General features: G+C 40.0%; 1 protein-coding gene across 1 annotated transcript in view; it reads left to right on the top strand.

Moving 5' to 3' along the window:
• MORC1 (MORC family CW-type zinc finger 1) overlaps positions 1-22,399 on the top strand; it is a 193,941-nt gene that overhangs the window by 8,501 nt on the left and 163,041 nt on the right. Inside the window, exons 4-8 of the mRNA XM_045286149.1 lie at positions 4,605-4,673; positions 9,311-9,401; positions 10,291-10,399; positions 17,838-17,997; positions 19,547-19,652. Coding sequence (XP_045142084.1) covers positions 4,605-4,673; positions 9,311-9,401; positions 10,291-10,399; positions 17,838-17,997; positions 19,547-19,652 — 535 coding nt within the window. The remainder of the gene's footprint in view (positions 1-4,604; positions 4,674-9,310; positions 9,402-10,290; positions 10,400-17,837; positions 17,998-19,546; positions 19,653-22,399) is intronic.

The raw sequence follows: 22,399 nt of genomic DNA, 5'->3' as shown, positions 1-22,399 counted from the left end.
GGTAGTGGGAGCGGGGAGGAAACATTTAGGAACTAGAGGAAAGTTGTATTTCTCATCATTGTTACATCGCACCCTGACTGGCTCATCTCCTCCGACTAGTACATTTTAAAATGAGTGGACACTGTTTACACAAATAATGAGACTGGCAATAAATATAACCAAGGAAACAAAGGGCCTGTACAAAGAAAACTACAGATCATTATTACAAGAAACCATAAGAGACCTACAAATTTGGAAGACTACTCTGTGTTCATGGATAGGAAGACTATTGCGTAAAAGTCAATACTACCTAAAACAGTCTACAAATACAATTCATTTCCTACCCAGTTCCCAACGTCAGTCTCTAAAGATATGGAAAAATGAATGACCAACTTCATATGGAGAGGAAGGAGACCTAGGATAAAGAAAAAAGTAAAAGAAAAGGCAGGAGGCCTCATACTACCCATCTCAAAACCTCTAACACAGCGACAAGAGTCAAAACAGCCTAGTACTAGGACATGACCCATCCATAGACCAATGCAACAAAATGGAAATTCCAGAAATAAATGCATTCACCTAGAGGCAACTGATTTTCAACATGAATCAAAAACATTAAACAGGAAGGGATAACCTCTTCGACAAATAGTAGTAGAAAAATCGGATCTCCATCTGCAAAAGAATGAAACAGGACCCATACCTTGTCCCATGCCAGAAAATGAACACAAGAAGATATATTAGAAATGTAAACCCAGTGCTATAAGGATCATCAGTGAGAAGATTGGGACAAATTCAAGGGCCCTGTTGCCAGTCATACACATACCACCAAATGTAGTAAAGGAAATACACACAGTGGAAGACAAATACATGTCTGGGACCTACTCAACAAAACACTTACCTATATAAAAAAAAAACTTCATCAAAAGAAGAAAATGAGAGTTCACAGATTAGGAAAAAAATCTTTAGCTCTGACACAACAGATAAAGGACTAATTACTAAAATCTATAGAGTTCTGCCACACTTCAATAAGAAAAAAAATCCAATAAAAATTTTGGCAAAAGACATATCTGATAGTTTACCAAAAATGACATCCAAATGGCTAACAAACACATGACAACTTCTCGCGATCATTAGCCATCTGGGATATACAAATCCAAAACAACAATGAAAACTCCATAATTTTGAAGAAATAACGAAATCAAATTTTGAAGTCATGAATATATCTAGTCAGCAATCTGCTTAGGATTTGAAGAAAAAGTTAGATTATGTAAGAGGGTAAGTCACAAACTATTAAAAAAAACAATAGAAACTATTACCAAATGACATCAAAATGATAAGCTATTGCTTCTGGACATAATCTAAGTCCACCCACTTCTGAAGGTGGTGTTTCTGTCTCGCTAATCTTTGCTCACTTTAGGTCACTGAAGATATGGGTGCTACTGCAAAATGTGGTGAAGAAATTAGATGGTGTCGGGTTATCAGAACGTATGGCATCTGGAGTCTTAAAGCTTTGTCTTAAAAGAAGCAGCCATCTAAGTGAGGTGTCAACGAAATCCACGGAAGCAGCACGCCAACTGTGTGACTCAAGGATTGTAAATAATACGATTCACATCCAAAGAAGGCAATGTTAAATTGTGAGCACTGTTTGCAGAAAGCTAGGAATGCTAACGGAAGCCCCAAATCAGTTTGCACGGCCTCCACGTGGATTGAGCCTCTGGTCCATCTTCTCTGACCAACCATAGCCCCCAAATGTGAAAAGCCTGCCCATTAGACAGAGTATTGTAAAGTTGATGATGGCAGATGGAGTTGGGTTAAAATGTAACACCTTATCATTTGATCTCCCTTTTGGCTCATTTTATAATATTTTTGCTTTCTTTTCAGTTGAGGTTTTCTTTTTTGTTTTGTCATTGGTGTTGATTTTCTGTTTGTTTCTTGTTTTTGTTTTGTATGATTGTATGTGAAATCCAGGATAAGTAAATCTATAGAGACAGTAAGTGGATTAATAATTATCACAGAAGCCCTGGTAGTGTAGTAGTTGTGTGTTGGGCTGATAACTATAAGGCCACAAGTTCAAAACCACCAACCACTCCATGGGAGAAAGATGAGGCTTTCTACTCCCATAAACAGGTACAGTCCTGGAAACCCACAGGACAATTCTACCCTGCCCTATAAGGTAGCCAGTTGAGGGTGGGGGTAGGGATGGGGAGCCAACAATGTAAAACAACAAAGATATATTCTGAAATTAATTGTGATGCTTGTACAAATTTTAAAAATATAAGTGAACTATTATTTAGTATGATATGTGGATTATATGCCAATAAACTATTAAAGAAAAACATCAATTCCTGAAATCATTCATGACCAGTTAAACCAATATTTCTAGATGATTCTAATGAGCAATCAAGGTTGAAAACGGCCTGTAAAAAATTGAAAACGGATTTCCTTCATTGAATATTGAAGGAATAGCTCCCTTGGAAGGAGAACTGGATGGAACAAATACCTCAAGGACAGCCTGGAAGGAATATCCTGGTACAGAAATTAAGGGAAACAGAGCAAAGGGCTTAGTACAGAGAGAAAACTGGGAAAAAGAGATGTTAAGTGTGGCAGTTACATAATCTATTGCCAACTTGAAATTTCAGAGTGAAGGGGTGTTTAGCTTGTCAATCAGGTCGCAGCTTGATGACCTCATTTGAGGTGCTAAGGAGATAAATAGCTCACTGGAGGCAGGGCACTACAGACCCTCCCTGTGAGACATTCCTGCTAACAAGACACATGGAGCTATACTACAGTCCTAGAGCTGGAGGAGCCACGTGGAGACCCCTGCCAGCATTGAAATGTTTCCACTGCCACTGGATCCACAAGACTTTCCATCCACTGGCTTGTGATCTTCCTGCATTCTGTGTCATTACATGTGTTGTGTGAGTCTGAAGAGGAACTTATAGACTGGTATCGGACATATGGGCTAATATCAGACTTAAAAACTTGCTCTAGACTGGACTGGGATGTTTTCCTAATATACAAGTGCTCTTTTATATAAAGCTCTTTCTTACACACATCTGAGTGTCTCTGAATTTGGTTCTCTAGTATCTACCTGGACTAACATAGTAAGGCAGAGGTAAACAGTCCTAGTCGTGCAAGTGGTTCACTGTTGGATTACTAGCTCAAAAGTAGGCAGTTTGAACCCACCCAGTGGCACATTGAAAGAAAGGGTCCAGTGATGTCTGTCTGTAAGGTCACACAACCTTGAAAACCCAGAGTCACCATGAGTCTGAATTCGCTCAGTGGCAGCTGATAACAAAGCAGAGCCTGGGCCTATTGACAAGCATTTGGATTAGAAGACGTCATTAGAAGTGATCTTCAAAGTTTAGGTATGTCTTTCAGGTAATTAAACATGAATCACCTTGAATAATTAATTAATATTTAAAATGTGAATAAAAGTGACTAAACTTAAGACCCTTGGTGACACAGTGCTTATACTTTGGGCTGCTTACCATGGGCCAGCAGTTCAGAAACCCCAGCTGCCTCCACATGAGAAAGAGGAGGTCTCTACTCCGCTCAAAAGCTGCGGTCACCGAAACTCCCCAGGGTTGTTATTCTGTCCTTTACGATCACTATGAGTTGGCAGCGAGTTTGGTTTTTGGTTTTATTCTTTATTTAACCGATGCGCTGGAGACTGATCTCTAGAGACAGAAAGCAAGTCAGTGGTTGTCTGTGGGAAGAGGCAGGAAGGTGTTCACAGGGGCACCATACACCTCTCGTTTGATGTGCATGTTTACTACCTTGATTGCGAGGTTATTGGGTATGCACTTCTGTCAAAATTGAACATATTGGCCCTTTAAATGTGTGGGGTTTATTATGTACAATTATACCCCAATAAAGCTGTTATGTTTTAAAAGGTAAATTTCCCAGAAGTCATCTGTCTAAATGTTGTAATTAATTTGTGAGTCAGTTTATGAGTTGTACGTTAAAATTAGTCTCATTTGTTTAGGATATACCTTATTTTTAAAAGAAAAATCATATAGCCTAACAGTATCTTTTAATCATTAAAACTGATTCTGCATAACTTGGATATTTTCAATTATCAAATAGATCTTCAAGAGGCAAATATTTTCTCCCCCTAAGAAACACTCAAAAATGGTTTGGCTGGGAAGAAAATGAGTTTCCTAGAAGGAAGTGTGGTCGATTTAATAAGAGAGGCCTGGGTTTCTTAAAGAAGGAGTGCGTTGGCGGAAAGGCATACAGCGAGATCAATTTGACCAAGAGGGCCTGGGCTTACATCACCACCTATCTTTCATCTCTCCCCAAAGGAAGAAACGCCTGGAATGGGAAGGACCAGTCCACTTGCAGAGCAGGACGTAACATGCCGCTTGCAATCCTAACTAATGTGCAGTGGTTTTGTGTGATGTAAAGCCTTTTCTTGGTTGCACGAGTATTTTCACCTGCAGTTGTGTGTGTGTGTGTGTGTGTGAATCTACTGCCAAGACAGCATTCCCAGTGCCCTCACTGTGCCACAGGTCTGCTGCTCTGTGCCTGCCTGTGAGGAGGAGGAATAATTAGGTGAGCAGCACGACTTTCTGACGAACAAATTAAGCCCACTATTTATTGGTAATAACTGCTTTCTCTTACAGTGGGTAATGAAAAGCTGCAGGGTGGATTCATGTTGTGCTTCCTGGATGACGGATGTGGCATGAGCCCAGGTAAGTTAATGCTCCAGATACCTAACTGGATGTTGAAGGAAACCGTCTGAAAGTGCAACATATACATAAAAATAAATTAAGCCATTTATTCGAAATAGGTGTGGAGCCATCGGAGAATATAAATCTCGGACTTATTGTGGAACTTCTCAGGTCTAACTATTACTCTAGCTGATGGAGTAAATTTATGTAGCCCTCTAAAGAAAGACAAAATGTGTATTTAAATAAATATTGTCAGAAAAGTGAAAGGCAAGAGATAGTGGTTGCTTATTAAAAAACCAACAAAACACTTGGGACCGAATGCAAAACAAATGAGAGCGGAAGGGATTCTGAGATTGTTTGTAGCCCTTTTGTCAGGTACTGCTTTCGAGAGCCTGAGGCAGTTTCCAGCGCCTCTAGGCTGTTTTTAATTTTCTGCTTAACCTTGAGGTAGAGGTTACTTCCAAGTATTTTAGCAGTTGGTGTATATTACCCTCATGTTCACAGATTTACTTGCTTCCATTGAATGTTCCCGTCCCAATGAATTAATCCACAATAAAAACAAAAGCCGTTACCTTGGCGTGAACTCTTGACTCCTGGAGACCCTTGTGCATATTAGGGTAGAATTGTGCTCCTAGATTTTCCCTGGCTAAGATTTCAGAAATGGATTGGCTGGACTCCCTTCTGAGATTCCTTGGGGTGACTACAAACCTCTGACCTTTTGCCAACTCACTGCACCACCCAGGTACTTTAGAACCACCATCTTCTAATTGCCTTATGGAAGCCGTGTGTATATCAGAGTAGAATTGGGCTCCATAGGGCTTTCAGGGGCTGATTTCTCAGAAGTTGATTACCAGGCCTTTCTTCTGAGGCACCTGGGTGTGGACTCACACCCCCAACCTTTCCATTGACAACTGAGTGTGTTAACCTTTGGCCTCCCCCCAGGGAATAGAGCATTTTACGATATATTGCATGTATGGTCTTTGTATCTTCAAGAAGAGCCCAGAGCAAGCACATAAGAGGTGCACCTTACCTACTTGCCCTGGAATTGAAATATTATTCCCTACAATAATGATTTTGAGTTATGCCCATTCCCCGTGGCTTGAGGTGGCACCATATCACTTTCCATCATGGTGGCCCAGTTTGACAGACCCACCAGTACTCACTGGCCAACTTCAGCCCAAGGTTGCCCGCTCTGTCTTAGTTTGGAAGCTCCACGGAGTCCCGTCCATTATGGGTGACCCTGCTGGTATTTCAAATACCAGTGGCAGAGGCTCCAATATCATCACAATGTGCAAGCCACTACAGTAGAACAAATGGACAGAAGAAGGGTGGTGGTCACCTAAGGAAGCAACTTCTCACAAGAGTATGCTTGAATATCCGGTACGCTGCAGACCAACAGGCTGTCCAGCAGCCTTATGCTTCCCACATCAAGAGCCACTGAAAAGCATCATGTCTGTCCAGGACAGATGAACCCCCCAGGACCAGTGGAGAGAGTGGCAATAGTGGGAGGGTGGAGGGAAGGTGAGGGAGAAAGGGGGAACAGATGACAAGGTCTACATATGGCCTCCTCCTTGGGGGACAGACAGCGGAGAAGTGACTGAGGGAGACATCGGATGGGGTAAGATATGATAAAATAATTTATATAAATTATCAAGGGTTCAGGGTGAGGGGGGAGCGGGGAAGTCGGGAGGGAGGGAAATGAGGAGCTGACACCAAGGGCTCAAGTGGAAAGCGGGTGTTGTGAGAATGATGAAGTCAACATATGTACTAATGTGCTGGACACAAATGATGTATGTACAGATTGTGATGAGTTGTATGAGCCCCTAATAAAATGATTATTTTTAAAAAAGAGTTGTATGAGCCCCTAATAAAATGATAAAAAAAAAGCATCATGTGTTCAGCCAAACTGACACAGGGTCCTCAGGGCAGTTCTAAAATATGTATTCTTGCATGCCAACTGTGACATCCATGCACGTCTTTTCTCCTTTCTCTCAGAACACTGCTCTTGTTTCTGAAACTAGACATGTTGGACGTCTGTAGACTTCCAGAATGTTCTGGAGAGATCAGAAAAAGGACTCTGAAAGTCTGAAACTAAGCTTTCTTCCTTACATGGTGGCAGATCAGATCAAAAGCCAGTCAGTCCTTAATCTCTCATGGATGACCTAGATACACTAATATCCACAAGAAAGTTACTAATAAGTTGCAAATAATTTCTGTATTAGCTCTTATTTATTAGCCATTACCAAATAACATATATGGATGTTCCGTTTGGCGTGCCCGAATACATATTTTGTAATGGCCCTGAGGACATGTGTCAGCTTGGCTGAAGACATGATGCTCAGGCATAGGGATGTTGTGAGGATGGTATAGTAGCAGGTAGTGTCCCCTTTTGCTGGTCATTGCATCACTATGGGTTGGAACCAACTTGATGGCATCTCATCACAGCAGCCAAATGCCTAGTCTTGTGTTCAGAGTTTCACAAATAAATCATCTTATTTAATTCATCTAATTTATCTTCAGGTGTTTTAAAATAGTAATAGTTTCCTTTTGGAGTGAGGGAGTTAAGGTTCAGAATTTTAAATGGATTTATCTAATTGTGGGATTTTGGTACCTCCTCCAATAGAACACTGCTATGATCTTGATCAGAGATTATAGAAATTGACCACAGTCCTTATTTCATGGCTGACAAAATTGTGTGCATTTTCTTTAATATCTTGAGATATGTGTGAGGGCCTCACAACTGAATCTCCAGCCAGCATCAATGACTCATAATTTCTTTTCTTTTTTTAATTGGGAGCTCTTACCGATATAACATTCCATAGTTCAATCACATTAAGCATTTTTGTACAATTGTTACTACAATCAGTTTCAAAACATTTTCTTTCTTCTTGAGCTTCTTAATAATCGTTTCCTGTTTATCCTCTCCCTCCTCCACCAACCCTCCCAGACTCCACCCCCCCACCTTTTTGCTATATCTTATACCATCCAATCTATCCATTAGCAAACAATTCTGTTGTTCCCTCCCCTCAAGCGGGGTTACATAGTCATCAGCGCTATCAGCAACCCCTTCCCCTCTCCCCAATCTCTTCCCATACCCTCATGGAAACATTTACTACTGTTACAGTTTCTGAAGGGGTATCTAACTTGGTTTTCATGATGATTATACAAATGAACACATACAAGTCTAGTAGGATTAATGAGGTAAAACAAATAAAAACCCTAATAGTAAGGGGAATAAATATTAAAGAACTAGAACAGCAGGTTCTCAACCTGTGGGTTATGACCCCTTTGTGGGTCGAATGACCTTTTCATAGGGGTTTCCCGATTCATAACAGTAGCAAAATTACAGTGATGAAGTAGCAACGAAAATAATTTTATGGTTGGGGGTCACCACAACATGAGGAACTGTATGAAAGGGTCAAGGCCATTAGGAAGGTGAGAACCACTGAAATAGAGGGTAGTTAAGTGTTTTATCGGTGCTATACCTCACCCCGGATTTATCATCCCTTCTGTGTAGGCCTTCTGAGAGGGACTGTCTGATTATCTCACAGGTGGGTTTTGGGTCTCCACTACATCAGCACCCATTCACATTGATTTGGTTGCTTGTTTTTGAACTTCTGATACCTTTTCCCATTGACACCTCATGATCATATATGGTGGTGTCCTTCCATATGAGCTTTGTTGCTTCCCTGCTCGGTGGCTGCTTCTTTAACTACAAATCTTTAAGACCCCAGACACTATATCATTTAGTAGCTGGGCACCACTAGCTTGCTTCACACATTTATTTATGCATCCATTTTGTCTTCAGTGATCATGTCAGGAAGGTGAGTATCATACATTGCCACATTCTTAGAACAAACCATTCTACTGAGGTAAGATTTAAGTAGAGGCCCAAAGTCCATCTGCCTCCTTGTTGCATACCTAATATATAATTTTTCTTTCTTCTTTTTTCCTTCGGTCCCATTATCATGTTTAACTTACTCTCAGATACAATTAGACTGATCCAGACATGACCAGGAAAGCTACACCCTCCTCACCTTCAAATTTAGAACCCTTACTATTTCCCTATCCCTGTTGTTATTGGCTCCCCACTCCCCACCTCCTCTGCCCCCTGGCCGCCTCCTCTCCCATATCCTCCAGGAACCCTCGGTCGGTCGCTGGGTTGCTGGCTCCGTAGGATTACCTATCCTGCTTATCTTGTATACATAAACAGAGAGAGAGCGAGAGAGAGAGAGAGAGAGAGAGAGAGAGAGAGAGAGAGAGAGAGAGAGAGAACATACAAATAGCCACAAGTCTAACAGGGATCCTGACACAGAACAGATCAATATCTCTGTTAAATGGAGAGAAGGACATGTTAGAATCCATCAATCCAAACTCCTTTTCTTTCAGGGTTCCATATCTTGAACCCGAGTAACACATACACCCTGTAAATCTTCAGTATTCGTGTACAAAAGGCACACATCTTAAAAGTCCCTATTGCTATTCCTGCCATCAGGAATGGAGCGGTCTATTTCCCCCCTGGCACCTCACTGTTACACCTTTAGTCTTCAATGTGAACCCCATATGAGTAGCCCCAACCAGTGCAGATGGGGTGCCAAATGCTATCCCCCACATGACTCATAATCTCTGACCATCTTAAAATTTTTTGTTACTTGCAGAGGAAACTTCAGAAATAATTTATTTTGGAACATCCAAAAAACGGTCATCCGCCTTCAGGTTCATTGGACAGTATGGTAATGGTCTTAAAAGGTAAGCCAGTGTTCTCCTTAAAGCATATATTATCGATATAGCAAACTATTGTTTAGTTAAAGGTTATTTCATATAGAATGATCCAGATACGTATGCATTGTGATAAAGGTTGTATGAGCTTCCAATAAAATGATTTAAAAAATAAAATATCCTACTGTAAATATCATTATAGCTAAATACCCAAGGGGGTTGGTTGTAAGCATAGGGATTTTGTTGGATCATCACACCCATAGCTCACCTCTATCTTTAGTTTAACTGAACATGCTCACATACATATAGTAAACGAACTCTCCTTTCAGAAATGCTCCAAGTAACGTCCATGTCCTTTAGAGCTACTTTACATCTTCCTGTCTTACTACTCCTCAAAGCACATTTTAGCCCAAGTGCTAAACGGCCACCCTTTATGTTTTAGCGTGCTTCAGTACGAGGTCTGACTCTATTGGACTCCATAGGACGGAGCACAACTACACCTGTGGGTTTTAGGACTGTCAATCCTCTCAAGAGTAGATTGACTCCACAGCAGTACTTTTTTGGAGTTAATTAGAGGTGAGGAGGTGAGATGATTATCCATGGGAGTCTTCCCAAAGTCGGATGACCATTTTTTCCTTGGGTCCTTCTGCCCTGTTCTGTAGCGTCAGTATGAGTCCGAATTGACGTGATGGCCGCAAGTGTGTTTGCTGATTTGAGACAGCAGTATATTCTAGCAGCTTTGTCTCAAGCAAGTGCTTGGGTGTATCAGTGGAAATCCATCCTGACCACGTTGAAAACCAAACCAAACAAAAATGAGTGCCCCATTGGTAGTGGATTAGCAGAACAGTGGCACCATGCTCACCTGTCCCTGCTTTTGAGTGTCTGAGATGTGTAAGTTGCTCTTTCCTTCATTTCACAGTGGAGCCATGAGAATCGGAAAAGACTTTATTCTTTTTACAAAGAAGGAAGAAACAATGACCTGTTTGTTTTTTTCTCAGACATTCTGTGAAACAGAAGGTCTAAGTGAGGTGAGATTTGATGTTTTCTTTCAGTTCCATAGTGATGATGGTGTTTTAAATAGTGCAGGTTGTAAAGTATGTCATAAGTTATTTATATTTAGAAATTTGGAATATGTTTGGAAGATAGAAGGTGATGAGAAATGTGGGGTAGCAGAAGGCCTGTCTTATTGACCCTTCCTTAAGGTGTGATTTTTTTTCATACTTCTAGGTAGTTATCAGAAATATATTTTCAATATCAAGATGCCCAATTTTTCAAGGATAAGAGGTTTGTGTTAGACAGGGTTCTCTAGAGAAACAAAACCAGAATGCTAATGATTATACACACACACATAGATATGTAAAATAAGAAATAAACAGTTAATTAAATTATAAAGCAGTACAAATGGCTCAGTGCAACTCACTCCTGTGAGATAGTTGTGAGACACTGGCAGTCCTTCAAGTCTTGAGGGCCACCGGGTAGTCCTCTGTAGAACAATTCAGGCTATCCGGGCACAGGCAGCAAACAGCAAGGCAGGTCACCAACAGTCAGCCAGATGACAGGGTCCGACAGTCCCCAGCTCAAGCGATGTATACACCAGCAGTGTGGTGAAGCAGGTCTTGAAGGAACCTCAAATTACAGTGACACAGTCCACGGGTTAGGTGTCCCACAGGTAGTGTAGCTTGCAAATGGAGGCACAGAACAAGCAAGGTAGCTGCACACTGGTCCAATGATCAAAGAGCAAGAGACAAGAAAGGCGAGGCTCACCGAGCCATTTATCCCTCCATCCTTCATTTAACCCCACATGTGTTTATCGGCCAGGCTGGCACAATAAACTAACTACCTCAAGGTTCTTTTAGTGCAATGCAGGATCCCAGTGGCACTCTGGATTAGGTGTTGGTGTATTAACCACAGCAGTTCAAACCCATTAATCACTCCAAAGAAGAAAGATTAGCCTCTCTGCTTCCATACATATCCTATCTAGAAACTCAATATTGGATCACTATGAGTCTGATTCAGGAGCCAAGGTGGGTTATGCATTGGGCTATGAACCATAAGGCTAGTTGTTGGAGCTTGCCAGCCATTCATTGGGAGAAAGATGAGTCTTTTTGCTCCCATCCAGATCATAGGCTCAGCAAGGCACAGGGGCAGTTCCGCTCTGTCCTATAGGGTTGCTGTAAGTCAAAATCGACAGAAGCTGTGAGAGCACAAGTCTGAATTGACCCGATGGCGATGAGTTTACGTTTCGAGTTTGATACTTCTTTTGGAAAAAAAAAAGTCTGCAGAACCTCACCACCACCGTGCCATAAATGGTTGATAATGTGTAACTGAGTAGAATACTGAATTCAAAGACAATTTAAAGAAAGTGAATTTAAAATGGACTTCAACGAATAACTCTAGGTATCTTCTCAAAATAAACATCATTGTCACTGAGTTGATTCCGACTTATAGCAACCTTACTGGCCATAATACCATTTATCTTTGATGATCTAGAATGTATTTCATTCATTTTAAATACCTTTGTTTCACTACTTTTTTGGTCAGTTATTCAACTCAACCAATATGTATTATTACAATATGCCCAACATGGGCATAAGTTCTATAAAAGGTAGAAAAGAAGCAGAACAGTGATTATATTACCATCAAAGAGTTTCCAGCCTTGGAGACAAAATAAAACTGATACTTAGGAATTGAGTAAGTAACAAACCAGGGGTATTTAAAAGGAACAATGCCCTATTGTGGTTACATGTCAAAAAAAATGAATGAAAGGAGAGATTAGAGAACCTTGAGTGGTCTGCTTCACTTTTAACAACAATACAGTTTGAAACACTAAATCCTGGTACGTGGAAAAGGCAAGCAGCAGGCCTGAGGTCTGGAAAGGAGTTGGTGGTTTGCAGGGTCATTGTAGAGATGGGGAGACACCTGTGAGGGGCTCTACCTGTCCACTGGGGAACAGCAGAGTGGGGGTGGTTAAAGAGGGCAATCTGTGGGTGATACAGAACGGCAAAGCTAGAGACTTGGCTTAATGGAAGTGACACTTGAAGAATTTCTATTACACCCTGTGTAGGTAAGGGCTGATCCTCCCAAGGCGGGTAGTACAAAACCTATCGGCACTCCAAGGGAGAAAGATGAGGCTACGTGTTCCCGTGAACATTTACAGTCTCAGGAATCCCCTGTAATGTTACTATGAGCCAGAACCGACTTCATGGCAGTCGGATTCATTTCTTGTCTTGGTTTTGTGTGTATAAAAGGAAGTGAGGCTAATGCTTAGGTTAAACCTTTCCAAGGATGGAATATTTCCATTTTTTGTTTTAAAGGAGAAGCAATAATCCTGTTCTGTCTTCCACGTCTTTGAAGAGGCAACTTCTTTTAAAAAAATTAGATTATTCTTTTGATATTGCTTACATCTCTCTAAGTAGAATTCTTTTATTGTTTTTTATTTGACTTTGACTTCGTATGTTAACCACCACAGTATCTTTTTCACCCCTACTGTCATCACCTACACAAATCCTTAAATTCTCCCATCCAGAAAAGTCTTATTATAATTTTGGTTATACCAATCTTTTTTCCTTACAACACAAGACTATATTACCAGCAATTTGTCATCGTGCCATATTATAAACACATTTTTGTTTTTCTGAATTTTTATTTTGCTTGAAGTTAATCATTGCTTAGTTTTTCACATGCTTATCACCAGCACGAAGGAGCTCTGGTGAGAGAGCGGTTACCCTTTGGGCTACTAATGGCAATGTCCGTTAGAAACCACCAGCTGCTGTGCGGGAGAAAGGTGCGGCTTTCTACCTCCATGAAGTTACTGTCTGGGAAACTCACGGAGGCAGGTCTACGCTGTCCTATAAGGTCACTGTGAGTCAGCTTTGACTTAATAGCAGCAAGTTTGGTTTTCGGTTTTGGTATCACTACCGCCACATATTTGTTTTGATGTTTAGTCACTTTATTAACCTTAGTCTCCATCTCCTTTACTATCAACTCCATCTACCCGAAGACCACTGCTGCTACTGAGTGTGTCTGCTGTTCTGCGGTTTGTACTCTGCCCAGTGTCTAAGCTCAGCTCTCGTCTTGGGATTGGCCTTCCCCACATCGAGATTCTCAGCACCTTGCTCTTGTGTCAGCTCTCAGTCCCAAATCCCGTATCTTCTCCTTTTTTTGTTTCCTCACAGTTGTGGTGCAGATTCTCCAACAGCTGCTTGATGAAACAAACAAGGGTGCATGGGAACTAAAATATTTTGAAACCTCGTATGCATAAAAATCTTTTTCTTCCGTCCTTACACTGAATGTTGGTATGGTGTGATATTATTTCTAGGTAATTAATTTCCCTTCACAATTTTGAGGGCATCCCTCCAGTATCTCTAGTTTACAGTGAAGATAATGAGAAATGTGAAGCCATTTTAATTACAGAATCTTGTTTTTGATCCTCTCCTATTTTCCCTCCTCATTTTGAAGGTCAATGGATGCTACTTTGCCCCTAGATTTCTGATTTAAATGTTGTGTCTTTGTGGTGGTCTGGTTCTACCCATACTCCTGAGTTTTTGGTTTTTCAAAAATCTTTTCAGTTTGGAATACACATCCTTTGTTTCTTCACAGGGACCAGGGTTTAGGAATTAAACAGTTTTGGCAGTGGGGAGGAGACATGATTTGATGCAAACATTTTAGATTACCTAACACCTACTTTTTAGTCCTAAGCTTCTTGAATTGTTTCTTTTTCTTATCTTTTCTATTTTCTTTATTTCGAATATTCTTTCTTGGGAGACTGCCTAAACTTTTTTCTTTCAACCCTTTAAAGAAATTATTTCCATAGTCAAATAAATACCTAATTTAAAGAAGTTTGTCATTTATTTTTGTTAACTCAGTTCATTCTTTTCTTAAAGGACACTAAGCATTTTCTCCCAGACACCATGTTTTCTCTGATTTCTATCTGACGTCAGGTTGTCAGTGTTTGGAAGCCACATGAGGCCGAGGCCCCCAGTATCCAATGGGATTTCTTGTCCTCACAACAACTAATAGCAGCCCTATGCACAACATACAAGAACACTGTCCCATCCTCACAATTGTTTCTTGTTTGCATCCATCGTTACAGCCTCTGTGTCACTCCATCTCATTAAGGCTCTTCTTCCTTTGTGCTGCCCTTCTACTTTACCAAGGATGATGCCATTTTCAAGGGTTTGGCCTCTCCTGATAATATGCCCAAAGCACATACGGTGAAGTCTTACCATCTAAGGAGCACTCTGTTCCTCCAAGACCGATTGGTTTGTTCTTTCACTATTCTTCACCAGCGCCACAATTCAAATGCATCAATCCTTTTTCTGTCTTCTTTATTCAACGTTTAACTGTAAAAAGCATGTGAGATAATATTACCAGTTGGGCCAGGTAGACCTTAGTCCTCAAAGTGACACCCTTAATCTTCAAAATTCTAAAGAGGTCTTGTGCAGCAAGTTTGTCCAATAACTAGATGATTTCTTTCCTTGATTGCTGTGTCCATGGGCACTGAATGTAGAGCCAAGGGACAGGACATCCTTGACCGCTTCAATCCTATTCTGTTTATTAGGATAATGCTGACTGGTCTAGTTGGGATAATTTTTGTTTTCTTTATACCAAGTTGCAATGCGTATTAAAGGTTATAATCCTTGTTCTTCAGCAAGTGCTTTAAGTCTTGCTCACTTTTAGTAAGCAACGTTATGTCATCTGCATATCAAAGTTTATTAATGAGAACTTCCACCATTCATGATGTCTTATCCTTTGTATAGTCCGGCTTCTTAGATTATCTCCTCAGCATATAGATAAATAAGTACGGTGAGAGAGTGTAACCCTTATTCACATTTCCTGATTTTAAACCACTCTGTATTTCCTTGTATTCAAATGATTGCCTAGGTACAAGTTATGCATGAGCACAGTGAAGTGTTCTGGAATTCCTTTTCATCAATGCTATTCCTAATTTGTTAGGATCTATACAGTTGAATGCCTTTGCATAGTCAGTAAAATATGAATAAACATCTTCTTGGATCTTTGCTTTGAGCCAAGATCTGTCCAACATCAGCAATGATGTCTCTCCCTCTACATCCTCTTCTGAATCTGGATTGAATTTCTGGAAGCTCCCTGTCAATGGACTGCTGCTTCTATTCTGGAATGATCTTCAGCAAAACTTTACTTGCATGGGGTATTAATGATGTTGCTTGATAATGTCTGAATTCTTGAAGCACTTTTGGGTCACCTTTCTATGGTATAGTAGATCCAAATAATGAAACTCTTTTAGTCCGTTGGCCAGGTAGAGATCTTCCAGAGTTCTTCCATAGGAGAGTGAGCGCGTCCTCAGCTTGTTGAAACGTTTCAGTTGATGTTCTTTGAATTGCCGGAGCCTTGTTTTTCACCAGCAGCCTGAGCTTTTCTCAGAACCTGTGGGTTTTGATCATGTGCTACCTCTGGACATGGTTCAGTATCTACGGTGACTCTGTGTGACTCTTGCATCTTTATTTGATGCTTGTTGCGCCATTCACGATTTTGCCTATAGAATCATCATTGCAAAGCAAGGCTTGAATTTTCTTCAGGTCTTTCAGCATAATACATGCAGAAGGTGTGCTTCCTTTTTAGTTTTCTAACTCCAGATCTTTGCATTTCATTGTGATACATTTTCTTCTCAAAGTGCACGTTGAAATTTTCTGTTGAGCATTTACTTCCATTTGTTTTTGCTTATCTATGATCAAGAGAAAATTTCAGAGCCTCTTCTAACGTCTATTTGGAATTTTTCTTGGTTTCCTCTCTTTTTAATGAGCTTTCCCTTTCTTTATATATGATATTCTTGATGCCACCCCGCAGCTCACCAGGCCATCTGCAGTCAGTGTTCACGGTGTCAAATCTGTACTTGAAGTTCAGGTGGACTATCTTGGCTTCCCTGGATTTGCTTTAGTTTTCTTCATCTTCAACCTTGAACTTACATGTGAACTTGCAATTGATGGTCTATTCCACCATCAGCCCCTGCCCCTATTTTAGCTGAAGACATTGAAGTTTCCCAGGTCTCTTCCCACAGATAGATTAAATTTGATCCCTGTGTATTCCAACTGAGGAAGTCAATGTGTATCATTGCCATTTATGTTGTAAAAAAGAGATTTTGTAATGAAGAAAATTTTGGTCTTGCAAAATTCATCATGTGATTTTTCAGTTTTATTTCTATCACCAAAGCCATATTTTCCAAATACTGTTCTTTCCCCCGCAACTATTGCATTCCAAATGCTAATAATTATCTAAGCACTTTCAATTTCACATTGAAGAAGTTGGTAAAATACTTTCTTCACACTAGCTTTAGTGGTTGGTGCATACATTTGCATAATAGTTTTAACTGGATTTCCTTGTATGCATGTAGATAGTATCACATCACATACAGCATTGTACTGTAAGGTAGATCCTGAAATGTTCTTTTTTATGAAGAATGTTATTCCTTTCCTTTTAAATTTATCATTCATGACATAGTAAATAATATGATTATCTGATTTAAAATGGCAAATACTTGTTCATTTCAACTCGCTAATGCCTAGTATATCAATCTTCATGTGTTCCATTGCTGGCTTCCAATTTTCCTATATTCATACTTTATACATTCCACATTCCAATCATTAATAGATATTTGCCACGGTTTATTCTCATTTTGAATTGTGTCCCATCAGCAAATAAGAGTCCTAAAAGCTTTTCTTCATCTCTGCCATTATGGTTGACTCCATCTCTCTAATGTTAGCACAGGCTCACAGCAGTGTCTGGTTTCTTCTCAGCCAGAGATGCTTTGTTCCATTCTGCCTGAGAATGAGTATCCAGTACTTGTGGGTGTGCAAAGAGTTGGAGCCAGACAGGAATCCAGATACTTTGTCTAGTCTTTCCTTTCCTTACCTATAAGAGCACTGGTGGAGCAATGGTTAAGTGCTGAGCTGACAACTAAATATGTGGCCATTCAGACTAGCCAACTGCTTCACAGAAGAAAGATGTGGCAGCTTTTGAAACACAACAAGGTAAAGTCTTCTCTTGCTGGAAAGGCCACTGTGAGTTGGAATTAACTCTTTATTTTTCCACCAAAGCTATTTTTTCAATTAATCTTTGCGTCTTTTAGAGGCTTTGGATTGTACATCAGGCTGGTTCTCACCTTTGGTATTGGTGTTTGATTTTTTTTTTTGAGCAGCCAAGTCATCTGCTTTTTAATTTCTAAATTATTGTTCCTGTTGTTTCTCTTTCCAATATACCCATCTCTCAAGAGGACTCTGAAGTGGATTTTATATATTCCCACACTTCATAATAAATCCTGCTAAATAAAACCAGGAGTATACCTATTGCATTATCTTGTAAATCTAGAACACTGTGTTTTGTAATTTGGCTGTCTGAGAGTGTGACAATTAGCATCAGACCAAAGGAGATGATTCTTTTTGTGCCTTTCCTAATAGACTGGTGTTTTCCCTTTTTCTTTTCTGTTTTCAGGTTGTGGTTCCAATACCTTCATGGTTAACCAGAACCAGGCAACATGTAACCAGTGATCCCATAAAGTTCTCCACGGAATTAGCTGTGATTTATAAGTACTCCCCATTTAAAACGGAGGCGGAATTGATGCAGCAGTTTGACATGATCTACGGGAAATGTGGTAAGCTCATCAAAGTGGGAATTGTGATGAGAGTCATGTTCAGTGTTATGCAAGGTCCTATAAATGTGTTTTGATGGTTTTGAACTTCTAATCTCCTAGGGGTTCTCACCTGGGGGCAATCATTTATTCTTATGGGTTTTGTCATAAAAGAATCACAACATGAATTATCTAAAGTACAGAGGAGGAGGGTGATACAGACCAGGAAACAAGGACTCCACAGAGCTGCACCATAAACAAAGTTAGGAGATTATGTATGGTAAAAGAGCTGTGTACAAATCTAGTAATTAATAAAAAAAAGAGTTGTGTACAAGATCCATCTCGACGAGAGGTGGAGAGTGATGGTTAGATTTTGTGTCAACTTGCCATATCTGTAACAAGAGAAGGGGAGAGTCCGATTTATCCATTTGAGCACAGCTTCGTGACATCTCTTTCAGGGCATGGCCTATTTTTAAGAGACCCAGTGGAAAACCGATATTTCTTTCTTGCTGTGTGCTTGTGTCCTGTGTCTGGTTCTAGAGCTGGTGACTCATGTGACCTGCCAACCCTGGGAGTTTTCAGTATCCTACCATATTATTGCCACCATCAGAGCTACGGAGCTATGCAACTCTGACCCCAATAGTTAGGATTTTACAGCTTCCCACTTGGCCTTCCTGCTTCACCATTTGTCAGCTGTGGTATTCTGGACCATCGTCTAGCCAACATCAGACCCGTGGGCTTTAGTTGGCCTGGGCTAGGCTGCTTCTGTGATATGAATTTATCTCTGACACAAAGTTATTTCTTGTTCATATATGAGTATCACTAGTTTTGTTTCTTGAGAAAACAGCCTAAGGTAAGGGACATTTTTTTTAAAGCAAAAATGTAGGCACTTATTTTTAGTTTTTGGACAATCCTGTTTGTCTTCAATATCATAGCCAATTTTACTGAAGAAAGTGAACTTTGCATTATTAATTATTTAGAGTTGGGGTCAATTAACTATGACTTGTGGATCAAATTTGACCGTCACCTATTTTTAAAGTAAAGTTTTAAAGGCACAAAGCCATACTCATTCATTTGTGTATTCTCTATGACTGTTTTCATCATACAACTGAGAGACAATTAGCTGTGGTAGAATCTGTTTGGCTGGCCAAGCTTAAAATAGAGTCTAGAATCAGTACTTAGTATTTGTACAAAGTTTTAAACCCATATTTCTTTGTATATGCATTGATTTCAGTTCACTCGATGAGAGCTTTAATCATAATATACATTTGGTCAATAATCTAACAGTTTTCATGATGCAAATTATAAATAGAATGCCAAATATGAAGAATTCATTTGAAAAGATTTATAATAAATTGAGCAGGAATAGGAATCTCCATGCTGTGCATATGCCACACTGTTCAACGGGGAGTAGAATATTCTGTATATATGTCATAGAATTTATAAAAACATATCTTTATTGACATACAAAGGGAAATTTGGCCCACTCAATTTCATAAATAATATGCTAGGACAAAAGTAACTTTTATGTATTTAAGATAATGGCAAGTCAAATATCTTTTTTTCTCTCTAGGTTCATTGCTGGTTATTTACAATGTGAAGCTTCTGCTTACTGGAGAACCAGAGCTGGATGTTAAAACTGACCAGGAAGATATTCGGGTAGCTGGAGCTATCGATGAGTGAGTAATGTGTGCGCTTGATAGCAATTTCTCTACAGTGGCAAGAAGCTGGAGTTAGAAGCTCAGGTCTGAGACCAATGAGCCTACTAATTGGATATTTCATTTTACCAAATTATAAATTAGGCTAGTGGTGCCCAAACGTAGGGTGACCTGGGAAGCCTATGAAGTACAGAATCCTGGACTTCATCCTAAACTTAAGGAATCAGAATCTCCAAGAATCTAGCTTTGTATGAATAGTTCTCCAATGCCTTTCATGTATTTCAAGAGTGCCAACATGTTTGGGAAACACTGAAATAGACATATGAAATTCTCTAATGCTATAACTTCTATCTTATGGACATTAAAACTGGAAAAAAATCCTCACAGAATGTAGTCATCATTATAGGGCATTAAAAATAGACACGAGTATAGTGTGAAGCATAAAATGAATGCAACCAAATGACAACTGAATTATTATTTGGCTTTATTATTTGACTACAATGGCTCTATCAACCACATTGTTGTGTGAAACTGAGTTGATTCCAAGTCATAACGATTCTATATGACAGAGTAGATCTGACTCATCGGTGTCCTAGGCTGAAATCTTTCTGAGAGCAAAATATCAGGTTTTCTTTTTGTTTTTGCTTTTTTTTTCATGAAGAGCTGTTGGCAGGTTAGAACCTCTCACTTTGTGGTGAGCCAAATGTCTAACCATAGTTATACCAGGGCTCTTTATGAACTGTATATTTGTAAATTATAAATAACTAACATATTTATTCCCCTTGGCTCCTATTAAAGCCCAAACCAAACCCATTGCCATTGAGTTACTTCTGACTTAAGGCGAGCCTGTACAGAGTTGCCAAGGCTATAAATCTTTACAGGAGGAGACAGCCTCACCATTCTCCTGTGGGGAGGTTAGTGGCTCTGAACTACCAACCTTGCAGTTTCCCGTCCAGTCCCTAACCCACGGTATCACCAAGCATCCTCCTTGTTGTTGCGGGTAGGTGTCATCAAGTCAGTTCCAACCCATAGTAGCCCTATACACAACAGAGCTAACTACTCTCTGGTCCAGTGTCAACTTCACAATTGTTCTAATGCTTGAAGCCATTGTTGTCGCCACTGTGTCAATCCATCTCCTTGAGGCTCTTCCTCTTTTTCTCTCCCCCTCTACATTACCAAACATAATGTCCTTCTCCAGGGGGCTATCTCCTGACCACATGTCCAAATTATGTAAGATGAAGTCTCTCAGTCCTTGCCTTTAAGGACCACTCTCGCTATATTTCTTACAAGACAGACTTGCTTGTCCTTTTGGCAGTCCACGCTACCCTTTAGTATTCTTCACCAGCACCACAAAGATCAATTCTTTGGTCTTCTTAATTTAACGTCCAACTTTCATCTGCCTATAAGGTGACTGAAAATACCATGGCTTGGGTCAGGTGCATCTCAGACTCAAGGTAGCATGCTTGATTTTTAACACTCTAAAGAGGTCTTGTGCCGCAAATTTAACTAATGCAACACATCTTTTGGTCTCTTGACTTCTACTTCTATAAGCACTGATTGTGAATCCAAGTGAGATGAAATCCTTGACAACTTGACTGTTTTCTCCATTTATCATGATGATGTTACCTTTTGGTCCAGTTGTGAGGATTTTTGTCTTCTTTACATTGAGTTGTAATCCACACTGAAAGCTGAAATCCTTGATCTTCATCAGCAAATGCTTCAAATCCTTCTCATTTTCAGAAAGCCGGGCTGTGTCATTTGAATATTCCAGATTGTCAATAAGCTCTCCTCCAAAAATTCAATGCTGAATTGTTCATACAATCCAGCTTCTCTGATGATTTGCTTAGCATACAGATTGAACAAGTATGATGAGAGGTTATAATCCCAACACACATCTTTTCTGGTTTTCAGGCAGGCAGAAGTCCCTTGTTCTGTTTGCACAACTGCCTCTTGATCCATGTACAAGTTCCGAATCAGCACCATGAGGTGTTCTGGAATTCCCATTCTTCTCAAGGCTGTCCGTAGTCCGTTGTGATCCACACAGTCTAATTCCTTGGCATAGTCAATAAAATGCAAGTAAACATCTATTTTTGATATTCTCTGCTTTGAGCCAAGATCCATCTGGCATCAAGAACAGCCTTTTTTGCCCATACTTTTTTGACTCTGACCGGAACCTCTGGCAGTTCTGTTAATATACTGTTGCAACCATTGTTGGATGGTCTTCAGCATAATTTTACTTACATGTGCTATCAATGATATTTTTCTATAATTTGTGCATTCTGTTGGGTAACTTTTCTTCGGAATGGGCAAATATGGACCTCTTCCAGTAAGTTGTCCATGTAGCTATCTTCCAAATTCCCTGGCGTAGACAAGTAAAGTGCTTCCAGTGTTTCATCAGCTCACTGAAATATTTCAATTGGTATTCCATACATTCCTGGAGTCTTGTCCTTGGCTAATGCTTTCAGTGCAATTTGTACTTCTTCCGTTAGTACCATTGGTTCTTGCTCCTAAAATGGTGGAATGTTGACAAGGTCTCTTTGGTGCATTGACTCTGTATAATCGTTCCATCTTCTTTTGATGCTTCCTTCATCATTCCGTATTTTGCCCATAGAATCTCAGTATGGCTTGAATTTTCTCTTGAGTTCGTCCAGTTTAAGATGTGCCAAGTCATGAGGTGTCAAAGGGATCAGGTATAAGGCATCATCAGAACAAAAAATCTTACCATAGTGAATGATGGGGGGAGTGTGGAGTGGAGATCCAAAGCCCAT

This window comes from Echinops telfairi, unplaced genomic scaffold (assembly GCF_000313985.2).
Source record: "Echinops telfairi isolate 266 unplaced genomic scaffold, ASM31398v2 ScPeMD7_6;HRSCAF=24_0, whole genome shotgun sequence".
In the NCBI taxonomy this organism is placed as follows: Eukaryota; Metazoa; Chordata; class Mammalia; order Afrosoricida; family Tenrecidae; genus Echinops; species Echinops telfairi.
The sequence above is the reverse complement of the archived record's forward strand: the minus strand, read 5'-3'. Positions and strand labels throughout refer to the sequence as shown.